The sequence below is a fragment of the Stenella coeruleoalba genome, assembly GCF_951394435.1.
Source record: "Stenella coeruleoalba genome assembly, chromosome: 15".
In the NCBI taxonomy this organism is placed as follows: domain Eukaryota; kingdom Metazoa; phylum Chordata; class Mammalia; order Artiodactyla; family Delphinidae; genus Stenella; species Stenella coeruleoalba.
This window is the reverse complement of record NC_137161.1, coordinates 79,519,733-79,533,402: the sequence shown is the minus strand read 5'-3', so window position 1 is coordinate 79,533,402 and position 13,670 is coordinate 79,519,733. Positions and strand designations below refer to the sequence as shown.

Genomic DNA, 13,670 nt, shown 5'->3' with positions numbered 1-13,670 from the left:
GGGAACACGGTTTCTTTCCCTGGTCCGGGAAGATCCCACATGCCGCGGAGCAACTAAGCCTGTGCGCCACAACTACTGAGCCTGTGCTCTAGAGCCTGTGAGCCACAACTACTGAGCCCACATGCTGCAACTACCGAAGCCCATGCTCCTAGAGCCCGTGCTCTGCAGCAAGAGAAGCCACCGCAATGAGAAGCCCGCACACTGCAATGAAGAGTAGCCCCCGCTTGCCGCAACTAGAGAAAGCCTGCGTGCAGCAATGAAGACCCAACACGGCCAAAATAAATAAATAAAATAAATTAATTACTTAAAAAAAAAGTATAGTTGATTTACAATGTTGTGTTAATTTCTGCTGTATAGCAAAGTGACTCAGTTATAGATATATATTCTTTTTCATATTCTTTTCTGTTATGGTTTATCACAGGATATTCAATATAGTTCCCTGTGCTATACAGTAGGACCTTATTATCAGTTCCACACTTGATTACTGTAGCTTTATAATAAATCTTGAAGTCAGGTAGTGTTAGTCCTCTAATTTTGTTGTTCTTTTTCAAAGTTGTTTCCTTTGAATTTCCATATAAATTTTAGAATCAACTTGTCAGTTTCTATACAGAAGCTTGTTGGAATTTGGACTGGGACTGAATGGATTCCATAGGGCAATTTGTGAAGAATTGACATCTTAAAAATGCTGAATCTCCCGATTCATTAACATGGTCTATCTTTCGTTTACTTTGCTCTTTGGTTTCTTTCAGCAATGTTTTATAGTTTTCAGTGTACAGTTCTTGCACATCTTGTATCAGATTTCTTCCTAAGTATTTGATACTTTTGATGTGATTATAAATGGTATATTTAAATTATAAATTTCTTGGGAATTCGCTGGTGGTTAGGACTCTGCGCTTTCACTCCTGGGGCCTGGATTCAATCCCTGGTTGGGGAACTAAGATCCCGCAAACTGCGCGGCATAGCCAAGAAAACTCAAATAAAATTTAAATTTCTGATTGTTGCTAGTATATAGAAATCCAGTTGGTTTGTATATATTAACCTTGTATCCTTCAGTCTTCTCCACCCAGACGTCTCCTCCATTGTAAGGCTTTCCCCAGCTCCCTAGACTTTTCCCTGGCCTTCCTCTTCAGGAGCACGTGCAGGTCTTTATCCTAAAACCTAGCCAGTTGGATTGGGGCCATTTGTTTATGCGTCTGCCTCCCCCATCAGACTGGGAGCTCCTTGAAGCTGGGAGGGGCCCTATTTGATTCATCTTGTGTCCACTAGGGTCCAGCTCAAGGTCTGGCACACAGTAGGCATTGAGTGAGTATCTGAGGAAAGAATGAATGGTTGGGGATAGATGGGTGAATGGATGGTGGATGGGTGGTCAGGTGTGGAGGGAGAGAGGGATGAGGGGGAAGGGAAGGATGGATGGACGAATGAATGAATGCAGGGTGAATTGCGCTTGTATTTGTCACAGCAAGTGCTCATGCAGAAACTAAACCAGGATATTTTCACTTCTGAATCTGCTGCAACTTTCTGCATACCACAGTGAATGAATGTCACCAGTAGGCCACAGTCTTCATAAATAACATTTACCAAGTGCGCACTGCACACTAGGCATTGTGCCAAGCTCCTTGTGGGCATCTTCTCATTAAACATGCCACGTACCTCATCTCCCTCCTCTTTCCACCTTGATCGTAAAGCTCTAGCCACTCTGATCTCCCTGTTGTTTCTCAAACATATGAAACATACTGCCCTCAGGGTCTTTGCACTTGTATTCTCTACCTGGAACACTCTGTCCTCATATAACTGCCTGGCTTGTTCTGTCACCTCCTTTAAACCTCTGCCCAAGTGTTACCTCCTCAGTAAAGCTTTCCATGACCATCCTATCTAAAATAGCAGGCCCACCACTCTCCATCCTTCTCACCTTGCTTTCTCCACTTAACATAGCAGATTCATTACATATTCCTTTCCACCCTCACTTTCTTTGCTGTATTCTAGGAAAGCATCAGGTTTGTTTAATAATAATAATGTCACATTTATTGGGCACTACCGTGTGTCAAGCAGATTGCTGAATGCTCTACATAGATTGACTTAATCTACACAACACCCCTATGAGGTAGGTGCTGTTTTTTTTGAGAGGGGTTCATTTATTTGCCCACATCTCCCTGATGCTAGTTCAGCCTCCTTCCCCTATGATCCCATTGCTGTGGGTGAAGGATGCCACAGTAGGGCTCTGTGTGAGTTTGCCTGATTACCTGTGCTTTTCTTCCATTTAGTTTTGCAGGTGACGCCGACAAGCTTCTGCACATCCAGATAGAAGATTCCCTGGAAGCCAACATTACACCCTTTTTACGCCACCTCTGTCACTTCATTGGTAAAGAGCATTCTTTAACCAGGCAACAACTGGTCTGTGCCCAGGGAGCAGAGGGACTGTGGTACCTCATCCACACGCCTATTGCTGACTGCCACTCCCAGCACTCAGGAGGAAAAGGGCAGGGCCCAGCACATGCCCAGCCAGGTGTGGCCAAGCCCTGGGACAAGCCTGCCCCCGGGGGGTCCTTGGAAATATGGGCAGCCATGCGTTTACCTTGGGAGCAGTGGGGCCAAATGAGAGCCCCAGACTGTGGATTGAGTGCCCTGTGTTCTGGCCCTGGCTGGATCGCTATGTCCTTTCATGCCTGGCCAAGCTCCAGTCTCGGCATCACTGTGCCTGTTGTGAAATGAGGGTGCTGGCCCACCCTGGGTGCATATGTTCATGAAGGCCTGCTCCAGGCTAGGCTCCGGTGACCTGCAGGTGAATCTCACTCTGTCCCGACCCTCCTCTCTGGTCAGTATGGTGGGGTAGAAGGAAGACTCCAGAGCCCTTCCATCTCTAAATTTCATGGTCCCCAGTGTGTGGGCCCAGTGCCCCTTCTGTTCTCCTACCACACACAGCAGTGCCCACCAGCCGCTTGCCTCCCTGAGGGTGGAGTTTTCAGTCATCCTAAGGAGAGCAAGATCCCTGGAGAGAGCAAGGTTGTGTCCGGTTAGAGGCCCACCCCAGGACGGCCTGCTCAGCACCAACACAGTCCCCAGCCTGAGAATGGCATTTTGGCCCAGACATCCTTTATTTTTCTGGGAGGTTGTAACTATCACTTGCCTAGGAGCTGAGACTGAGACTTGCCCTTGGTCCCATCATGGGGTGGCAGAGCCCTGTGGCCCAAAGAAGCCCCCTCTCCAGCTCTACCTCACTGGGTGGCTCTGAGCCAAACCTTAACTTCTCTGTGCCTCAGTTTCCTTATCCATACAATGAGGCAGTTGGCCTTAATCATTTGAGTCATCCTCCAGCTCTGACAGTCTGTGAGTTTGCACTTGGTATATTTATCTTCAGTTCTTGGGGGTTACCAACCAGCCTAAGATGCCAGCTTAGATTTCCTTCCCACCCCTCACTGGGTGAGATTGACAGCCCCAGGGGCATTATTGAGTGTGGTTAGCTGACACTTGTGTGCCAGGCACTGGGCTAAGCACAGTGCAAAATCTTATCAGGTAGGTAGTATACTGTTGTCACATTTTCCAGATGAGGAAACTGTGGGTTAGAGTGCCCAAGCCCAACAGCCAGTACTTACTGGTTGTGATTCACATCCAGGCTACACTGCCTCTATCAGCACCCAAGTGCCCTTGGGGTATAGTCCTTTTATCCCTACCTGGGGAGGTCAACTGGTAGCAGACCTTCCTGGGATGGAAGCCTTCATAGCCCAGAGAAGGCCTTTGCATGATAATGCTGAGTGCCCAGGCGTGATTCTCTTGAACTGCCAGCTAAGTCTGAGGATCCCCATTTGCCAGGCAATGAAACAGTATCCTAGAGATGTCATGTGACTTGCCTAGACCATGGTGTGCTGGTTCTGAACCTACTCTTGGACCCACTGAGGGCAGTCATCTTACAGACCCACAAGGAAGGGGGCCACGCACAACCTCACACCTTTCCTTCCTTTTGCAGAAATTCACCTGGAGCTTGGCTCTGTCATCCTGGTCTTTTCCACCATGGGCATCAGTCGCAGCTGTGCGGCCATCTTGGCCTACCTTATGCACCGAAATGAGCAGACCCTGAAGGTATGTAGTCCCTGGTCCAGGAGGTGGGGTCAGAGCTGCGCCTCAGAGGAGTGGGTCTCCAGCACCGACTTGGGGCCTTAATTGGGGGTGGGGGGTTTGGGAGGGAAGGGTCAGGGAGTGGAGCCCCAAGTCCAGGGCTTTACCCAGCATACCACATCCAAGGGAAGGAACCCGAGATCTGGATTAGAGACCTGAGGCTGGGCAGACAGGGCAGGCCCAGGGACTCAGGCTGGGCAAGGCTGTGGCCAGCAGCACCATCTGTGTGTCCCCCAATGCTGTCAGTCTGTGTACCAGTGTTTGTTCAGGGTTTTCCAAGGGAGGTGCATTTTGACTCTTGACCATCTGTATGTCTTCTTTGGAAAAATGTCTATTCAGAATCTTGGCCCTTTCAAAAATCAGATTTTTTGTTTTTTTGCTATTGAGTTGTATGAATTCTTTATATATTTTGGGTATTAACCCATTATCAGTTACATGATTTGCAGATATTTTCTCCCGTTTCTTAGGTTGCCTTTTCATTTTGTTGATGGTTTCCTTTGCTATGCAGAAGCCTTTTAGTTTGATGTAGTCCCACTTGTTTATTTTTGCTTTTGTTGCCTTTGCTTTTGGTGTCAAATCCAAAAAGTTACCACCAGACTGATGTCAAGGAGTTTACCACCTATGTTTTCTTCTAGTAGTTTTATGATTTCAGGTCTTCCACTTGAGCCTTTAATCCATTTTGAGTTGATTTTTGTGTATGGTGTAGGATAGTGGTCCAGTTTCTTTTGTTTTTTGGCTGCACTGTGTGGCTTGCGGGATCTTAGTTCCCCAACCAGGGATTGAACCTGAGCCCCTGGCAGTGGAAGCATGGAGTCCTAACCACTGGACCGCCAGGGAATTCCCACCAGTTTCATTCTTTTGCATGTGACTGTCCAGTTTTCCCAGCACTACTTATTGAAGAGACCGTTCTTTTGTCATTGCATATTATTAACTCCTTTGTCCTCAATTAATTGACCATATATGTATGGGCTTATTTCTGGGATCTCTATTCTATTCCATTGATCTATGTGTATATATATTTTATGCCAATACCATACTGCTTTGATTACTATAGCTTTGTAATATAGTTTGAAATCAGGACGCATGATGCCTCTAGCTTTATTCTTCTTCCTCAAGTTTGCTTTGGCTATTTGGGGTCTTGTCGTTCCATACAAGTTTTAGGACTGTTTATTCTATTTCTCTGAAAGCTACCTTTGGGATTTTGATAGGGATTGTGTTCAATCTGTAGATTGCTTTAGGTAGTATGGACATTCTAACAATATTCCTCCAATCCATGAGCATGGAGTATCTTTCTATTTATTTGTGTCTTCTTTAATTTCTTTCATCAGTGTCACAGTTTTCAGTGTACAAGTCTTTCACCTCCTTGGTTAAATTTATTCCTAGGTATTTTACTCTTTCTGATGCAATTGGGATTATTTTCTTAATTTCTATTTCTGATAGTTTGTTATCAGTGTATGGAAACACAGCTGATTTTTGTATATTGATTTTGTATCCTGTAACTTTACTGAATTTGTTTATTAGTTCTAACAGTTTTTTTGTGAAGTCTTTAGGGTTTTCTATATATATGTTGTATGTAAAGAGAGACAGTTTTACTTCTTCCTTTCTGATTTGGATATCTTTTTCTTACTCTGTCTAGGACTTGAAATACTATGTTGAATAAATGTGGTAAGAGTAGGCATCCTTGTCTTGTTCCTGATCTTAGAGGAAAAGCTTCCAACTTTTCACTGTTGAGTATGATGTTAGCTGTCAGCTTGTCGTATATGGCCTTTATTATGTTGAGGTACATTCCCTCTGTACACACTTAGTTGAGAATTCTTATCATAAATTGATGTTGAATATTGTCAAATGCTTTTTATGCATCTCTTGAGATGATCATATGATTTTTATCTTTCATTTTGTTAATTTGATGTATCACATTGATTGTTTTGCAGATGTTGAACCATCCATACATCCCTGGAACAAATCCCACTTGACCATGGTGTGTGATCCTTTTAATGTATTGTTGAATTCAGTTTGCTAAAATTTTGTTGAGGATTTTGTATTTATGTTCATCAGTGATATTGGCCTGTAATTTTCTTTTCTTGTGGTGTCCTTGTCTGGTTTTGGTGTCAGGGTAATGCTGGCCTCACGGAATGAATTTGGGAGTGTTCCCTCCTCTTCTGTTTTTTGGAAGAGTTTGAGAAGGATTGGTATTAATTCTTGTTCAAATGTTTGGTAGAATTTGCCAGTGAAGCCATCTGGTCCTGGACTTTTGTTTTTTGGGAGGTTTTCGATTACTGATTCCATCTCTTTGCTAGTAACTGGTCTGTTCAGATTTTCTTATTTCTTCATGGCTAAGTCCTGGTAAGTTGTGCATTTCTAGGAATTTATCCGTTTCTTCTAGGTTGTCTGACTTCTTACTATCTTTTGTATTTCTGTGGTATCAGTTTAATGTCTCCTTTTTCATTTCTGGTATTATTTATTTGAGTCCTCTCTCTTTTTTTCTTGGTGAATCTAGCTAAAGCTTTGTCTATTTTGTTTTACTTTTCAAAAAACTAGCTGGTAGTTTCATTGATCTTTTCTATTGTCTTTTAAGTTGCTATTTCATTTATTTCCCCACTGATCTTTGTTATTTCCTTCCTTCTGTTCACTTTAGGCTTAGTTTGTTCTTTTTCTAGTTCCTTGAGGTGTAAGATTAGGTAATTTATTTGAGATCTTTCTTATTTTTAATGTAGGCACTTATTGCTATGAACTTCCCTTTTAGAACTGCTTTTGTTGCATCTCATAAGTTTTGGTATGTTATATTTCCATTTAATCTGACTCAAGATATTTTTTGAGTTCTTGTTTGAATTCTTCTTTGACCCATTGGTTGTTAAGTAGCATGTTCTTTACTTTTCACATACTTGTGAATTTTTCAGTTTTCTTCTTGTAATTGATTTCTAGTTTCATACCATTGTGATTAGGAGAGATAGGAGAGATGCTTGATATGATCTAAAAATTTTTTTGGACACATTAATTAATTAATTAATTAATTAATGGCTGCACTGGCTCCTCGTTGCTGTGCGTGGGCTTTCTCTAGTTATGGCAAGCGCAGGCTTCTCATTGCGGTGGCTTCTCTTGTTGCAGAGCACGGGCTCTAGGCGGGCGGACTTCAGTAGTTGTGTCATGCGGTCTCAGTAGTTGTGGCTTGTGGGCTCTAGAGCACAGGCTCAGTAGTTGTGGCACAGGGGCTTAGTTGCTCTGTGGCATGTGGGATCTTCCCAGACCAGGGCTTGAACCCATGTCCTCTGCATTGGCAGGTGGATTCCTAGCCACTGGGCCACCAGGGAAGTCCGCTTGATATGATTTTAAACTTAAATTTATTAACACTTGTTTTGTGGTCTAATATATGGTCTATACAGGAGAATGTTCCATCTGCACTTGAGAGAAAGTGTATTCTGCTGCTTTTGGATGGAGTGTTCTGTAAATGTCTGTTAAGTCTATGTGTAGCTTAAGTCCAGTGTTTCCTTACTGATTTTTTCTGAATGATCTATCCATTGATGAAAGTGGGGTATTGCTGTCTACTTCTCCCTTTAGGACTATTAATATTTGCTTTGTATATTTAGATGCTCCTATGTTGGGTACATAAATATTTATAAGTGTTATATTCACTCGTTGGATTGACCCCTTTATAGTGACCTACTTTTGTGTCTACTACAGTCTTTGTCTTAAAGTCTATTTTTGTCTGAATAAATATAGCTAACCCAGCTTTCTTTTGGTTTCCATTTGCCTAGAATATCTTCTTCCATCCTTTCACTTTCAGTCTGTGTGTGTCCATACATCTGAAGTTATTAAACTACCACTTTTACATTAGATTATTTTGAATTTTACTATATATTTACCTTTACCAGTGAGATTTATAGTTTCATATGTTTTCCTGTTACTAATTACTGCCCTTTTATTTCAGCTTAAAGAAGTCCCTTTAACATTTCTTGCAAGGCCTAGTGGTGATGGACTCCTTCAGCTTTTGCTTGTCTGGAAAACTCTCTACCTCTCCTTCAGTTTTGAAGGAGGACAACTTTGCCAGGTGTAAAGCAATTTTTGGTTGGCAATTTTTTTCTTTCAGCTCTTTGAATATATTATGCCACTCCCTCCTGGCCTGCAAAGTTTCTGCTGAGAAATCTGCTGACAGTCTTATGGGGGTTCCCAAGTTGTTTTTCTCTTGTTGCTTTTAAGATTCTTTCCTTGTCTTCAGCTTTGACAATTTAAGTATAATGTCTTGGTGTGGGTTTCTCTGGGTTCATCTTGTTTGGATTCACGGGACTTCCTGAATCTGGAAGTTTGTTTCCTTCCCCAGGATAAGGAGGTTTTCAGCCATTATTTATTCAAATAAGTTTTCTGTCCCTTCCTCTTTCTCTTCTCCTCTGGGATCTCTATAATGTGAATATTGGTCCTTTTGATGTCCCTTAAGTCCCTTAATCTATCTTCACTGATTTTTAAATTTAATTTTAAACTTTTATATTGGAGTATAGTTGATTAACAATGTTGTGCTAGTTTCAGGTGTACAGCAGAGTGATTCAGTTATACATGTATATATTCTTTTTCAATATCTTCACTGTTTTTAATTATTCTTTCCTTTTGCTGCTCTGAATGAATGAGTTCTACTGTCTTTGAGTTTGCTGAGCCTTCTGCTTCATCTAGTCTGCTGTTGAATCCTTCTGTTGCATTTTTCAGTTCAGTTATTGCATGCTCTGAGACTTCTATTTTGTACTTCCTTATATTTTCTATCTCTTAGTTGAGATTCTCACTTTGTTCAGGCATTCTTCTGACCTTGGTGATCATCTCTATGACTGTTACTTTGAACTTTTGTCAGGTAAATCACTTATCTCCATTTCATTAAAGTGTTCTTGCGAGGGTTTCTCTTTTTGTTTCATTTGGAACATATTCCTATGTTTCTTCACTTTCCTTAACCCTCTGTGTTGGTTTCTATGCATTAGATAAAACAGCCACCTCTCCTAGTGTCTCATGTAAGAGATGAACCATATTGTCCAACCCTTCCCTATCTCTTTGTTATCTCTCACAGCTTTGTGATTGTTCAAGCAGCCTACTTTGTTCTTAGTGGTTCCCAGTAGTTGAGGGTGTGCCAAGACCTGTCAGCCTTCCAAAGGGAAGGATCTCAGTCTGCACCTAGATTCAGGCTGATCGGAAGCCAGACCCTCAGGCAGCAACTTTTAAAGTGTGCAAATATATCTCTTTAAGGGGAAGAATGGAAAAAGGGTGTTTCTGTATGCTTTCTTTGCACTTAGCCCTGGGCTGATAATCCAGTTAAGAACTGTTTGTTTACTACTGTCCTGTTAAACCCATGAACACAAGCCCCACTGGCCACTTGCTTTCAATTCTTTTGGGTATAGACCCAGAATGGAATTTCTAGATCACATGGTAATTCTGTTTTTACTTTGTTGAGGAACCACTGTTTTCCATAGCAGCTGCACCATTTTACATTCCCATACATAGTACCATAAGGTTCCAAATTCTCCATTTCCTCACCAACACTTATTATTTTCTTTCTTTTTTTTTTTAATAGTAGCCACCCTAATGGGTGTGAGGTGGTATCTCGTAGTTATTTTTTCCCTTTTTTATTGCATTAAAACATACATAACAGGGGCTTCCCTGGTGGCGCAGTAGTTGAGGGTCCGCCTGTTGATGCAGGGGACACGGATTCGTGCCCCAGTCTGGGAGGATCCCCCATGCCGTGGAGCGGCTGGGCCCGTGAGCCATGGCCGCTGAGCCTGCGCGTCCGGAGCCTGTGCTCTGCAACGGGAGGGACCACAACAGTGAGAGGCCCGCGTACAGCAAAAAAACAAAAACAAAAAACAACAACAACAACAACAAAATACATAATATAAAATTTACTCTCTTAACCATTTTTTGAAATAATTTTTAAAAAATAAATTTATTTTTTTGGCTGCGTTGGGTCTTTGTTGCTGTGCTGCTGTGCATGCAGGCTTTCTCTAGTTGTGGTGAGTGGGGACTACTCTTTGTTGCAGTACGTGGGCTTCTCATTGCAGTGACTTCTCTTGTTGTGGAGCACAGGCTCTAGGCATGTGGTTTTCAGTAGTTGTGGCACAAGGGCTCAGTAGTTGTGGCTCGTGGGCTCTAGGGCGCAGGCTCAGTAGTTGTGGTGCATGGGCTTAGTTGCTCCGTGGCATGTGGGATCTTCCTGGACCAGGGCTTGAACCCATGTCCCCTGCATTGGCAGGCAGATTCTTAACCATTGCACCACCAGGGAAGCCCCTGTCTTAACAATTTTTAAGAATATAATTCAGTAGTGTTAAATACATTCCTAATGTGCACCCATCACCACCACCTAGCCCCATAACTCTTCATCTTGTAAAACTGAAACGCTGTATTTATTAAACAATAACTCCTTATTCTCCCCTCCCCCTAGCCCATGGTAACCACCATTCTTCTTTCTGTCTTTATAATTTTGACTACACTAAGTACATCATATAAGTGGAATCATAAAGTATTTGTTCTTTCATGAATGGCTTATTACACTTAGCATAATGTCCTCAAGGTTTAACCATGTTGTAACATATGTCAAAATTTCCTTCCTTTTTAAGGCTAATAATATTCCCTTGTATGTATATACCACATTTTGCTTATCCATTTATTCATTGATGGACACTTGGATTGCTTCCACGTTTTAGCCATTATGAATAATGCTGCTGTGAACATGGTTGTGCAAATATCTCTTTGAGACCCTGCCTTCAACTCTTTTGGGTATATACCCAGTAGACGAATTACTGGGTCATATGGTAGTTCTAATTTTAATTTTTTGGGGGGATCTCCATACTGTTTTCCACAGTGGCTGTACCATTTAATACATTCCATCAACAGTGCACAAGGGTTCTAATTTCTCCACGTCCTTGCCAACAGTTGTTTCCTTCCTTCCTTCCTTCCTTCCTTTCCTTTGTAGTACCATCGTGATCAGTTTGAGGAAGTATAGCACTGTGGTCTTGATGTGCATTTCCCTAATGATTAGTGATGTTGAGCATCTTTTTGCACGCTTATTGGCCATCCATATGCCTTCTTAGGAGAAATGTCTGTTCAGAGTCCTTTGCCCATTTATTAGTTGGGTTGTTTGTTTTTTGTTGTTGAGTTTTAGAAGTTCCTTATATATTCCTCATATTAACACTTTGTGCATTGAAGAGTTTCGGCACCCCTGTTGGAATCATTTTACTATATATGTGAGCATTTATTTCTGGGCTGTCTATCCTATTCCACTGGTCTTAAATGTCTGTCTTTATGCCAGTACCACATTCTTTTATCATAGTTTTGTAATAACTTAAAAGGTTTGAAATAAGGTTGAAATATAAAACAGGTATATGATTTGCAAATGTTTCCTTCCATTCTGTGTCTTGCCTTTTCACTCTGTTGATTGTGTCTTTTGATGCACAGAAGTGGTTTTTTTTGATGTACAGAAGTTGTTTATTTTGATATAAACCAATCTATTTTTTCTTTTATTGCCTGTGCTTTTGGTGTCACATCCAAGAAATAATTGCCAAATCCAATATCATGAAGCTTTTCCCCTATGTTTTCTTTCAAGGGTTTTATAATTTTAGCTCTTACTTTATATCTTCCATCATCTTGAGTTAATTTTTGTACATGGTGTAAGTTTACACTAGTTTCATTCTTTTGCATGTGGATATCCAGTATTCCTAACAACATTTGTTGAAAAGACTCCTTTCTCCATTGAATAGTTTTGGCACCATTGTTGAAATCATTTTACTATATATGTGAGCATTTACTTCTGGGCTGTCTCTTCTATTCCACTGGTCTAAATGTCTGTCTTTATGCCAGTACTATATTCTTTTATCATAGTTGTGTAATAACTTAAAAGGTTTTGAAATAACGAAGTGTGAGAACCCCAACTTCGTCTCTCTTTTTTCACAATTGTTTTGGCTATTCCAGGGTTCCTTGAGATTCAATATGGATTTTAGGATGGATTTTTCTATTTCTGCAAAAAACGCTGTTGGGATTTTGATAGAGATTGCATTAAATCTTCAGATCACTTTGGGTAGTATTTGCATCTTAACAATATTAAATCTTCTATTCCATGTACCTGGGATGTCTTTCCATTTATTTTAGTCTTCATTAATTTCTTTCAGCAACATTTTGCATTTTTCAGGGCACATGTCTTTTACCTCCTTGGTTAAGTTTATTCCTGAGTATTTTATTCTCTTGATGCTAGTGTAAATGAAATTTTCTTAATTTCCTTTTCGGATTGTTCATTGTTAGTTAGATACACAACTGATTTTGTATCCTGCAACTTTGTTACATTCGTTCATTCTAACAGTTTTTTGTGTTTAATCTTTAAGGTTTTCAACATACATTAAGTTCATATCATCTGCAAACAGAAATAATTTTACTTCTTCCTTTCCAATTTGGATGCCTTTTCTTTTTTTCCTAATTGCTCTGTCTAGGACAGTGTTGAATAGAAGTTGTGGAAGTGGGCATCCTTGCCTTGTTCCTGATCTCAGAGGAAAAGCTTTCAGTCTTTCACCATTATGATGTTACCTGTGTACTTTCCATATATGACCTTTATTATGTTAAGATAGTTTTCTTCTAATCCATAGTTTGTTGAGGAACTGCTTTTGCCTTTTCCTTTTTCCTCTATCCTCAATCCAGATGGAGACCAGCTGGTCACCTTCCTTCATGTAATAACCTTTCCTGCGTTTGGGGGTGGGCACCTAAAAGAAGGCAGCTTCAGTTTTTCTTCTTCAGAGAATTTGCCGAAGTTCTCTTCCCCTTTCCATTCATTTATCCACTTACAATGCAAATCTTTGTTGAGGCAGCACTGAGTGCCAGGCATGGGCGTGGTGCTTTCCTGTCCACAGGAGGTTTCACATATGTTTTCTCAACCTTCACGGGAGCCATCTGACATAAGAATGATTTCTGTCTATATTCAGAATGCAGAGGGGCTTGCCCCAGGCAGAGCCAGCTCCTACAACTCCTTGCCCTAATCTATTAACCCCAAGCTGCTGCTGTTTCTTTGTCCTGCCCTTAAGCTATGTTTCTGACCCCTGGGCAAGTGCCTCCTGTCCCCTCTGAGCTGGCTGTGATCAAGGTGGTAAGGGCCCAGGTCCAATCCTGAAGTCTGCTTTTCTCTCCTTGGGTTCACAGAGGTCCTGGGCCTACGTCAAGAAGTGTAAAACCAACATGCGTCCAAATCGGGCTTTGGTGGCTCAGCTGTCAGAGTGGGAGAAGGTTATCCTTGGAGACAGCGTCACAGACATCTTGGATCCACTCTACTGATTTTCTCTGTGGCCCAGCTATGGGTCCAGAAGAACCTGCCTTGGGAGCTTTTTGTGGGTAGTGGGCCAGGGTGTGTAACCAGGAATGAGAAGGCCTTTGCTGCCTGGAGCCTGTGTCAGCCTCCCGCAGTGCTTCTTCCCAGGTTCCTCATTTGTGCTAGCACAGGAGGTGCTCAGACTCAGCGAGAACCCCCATCCCTGGGGCATCGTGGGCCCACCCCCACTGCACTCCTGAGGCTGCTTCTGGAGGAGCATCTGGTGCCAGAGCAGCTGCCCCTCATGTCC

General features: G+C 41.9%; 1 protein-coding gene across 10 annotated transcripts in view; it reads left to right on the top strand.

Moving 5' to 3' along the window:
- The window catches only part of STYXL1 (serine/threonine/tyrosine interacting like 1), a 65,853-nt gene extending 52,279 nt beyond the window's left edge, over positions 1-13,574 (top strand). For 9 of the 10 annotated variants that reach the window (XM_079944107.1, XM_079944106.1, XM_079944103.1 and 6 more), the window contains 3 exons: positions 2,262-2,359; positions 3,962-4,074; positions 13,255-13,574. In XM_079944107.1, coding sequence (XP_079800233.1) covers positions 2,262-2,359; positions 3,962-4,074; positions 13,255-13,386 — 343 coding nt within the window. In that variant the 3' untranslated portion in view covers positions 13,387-13,574. Of the gene's footprint in view, positions 1-2,261; positions 2,360-3,961; positions 4,075-6,041; positions 6,089-13,254 lie in introns of all 10 variants that reach the window. The other variant, XM_079944108.1, reaches the window with a different exon arrangement.
- The last annotated feature ends 96 nt before the right edge of the window (positions 13,575-13,670 follow it).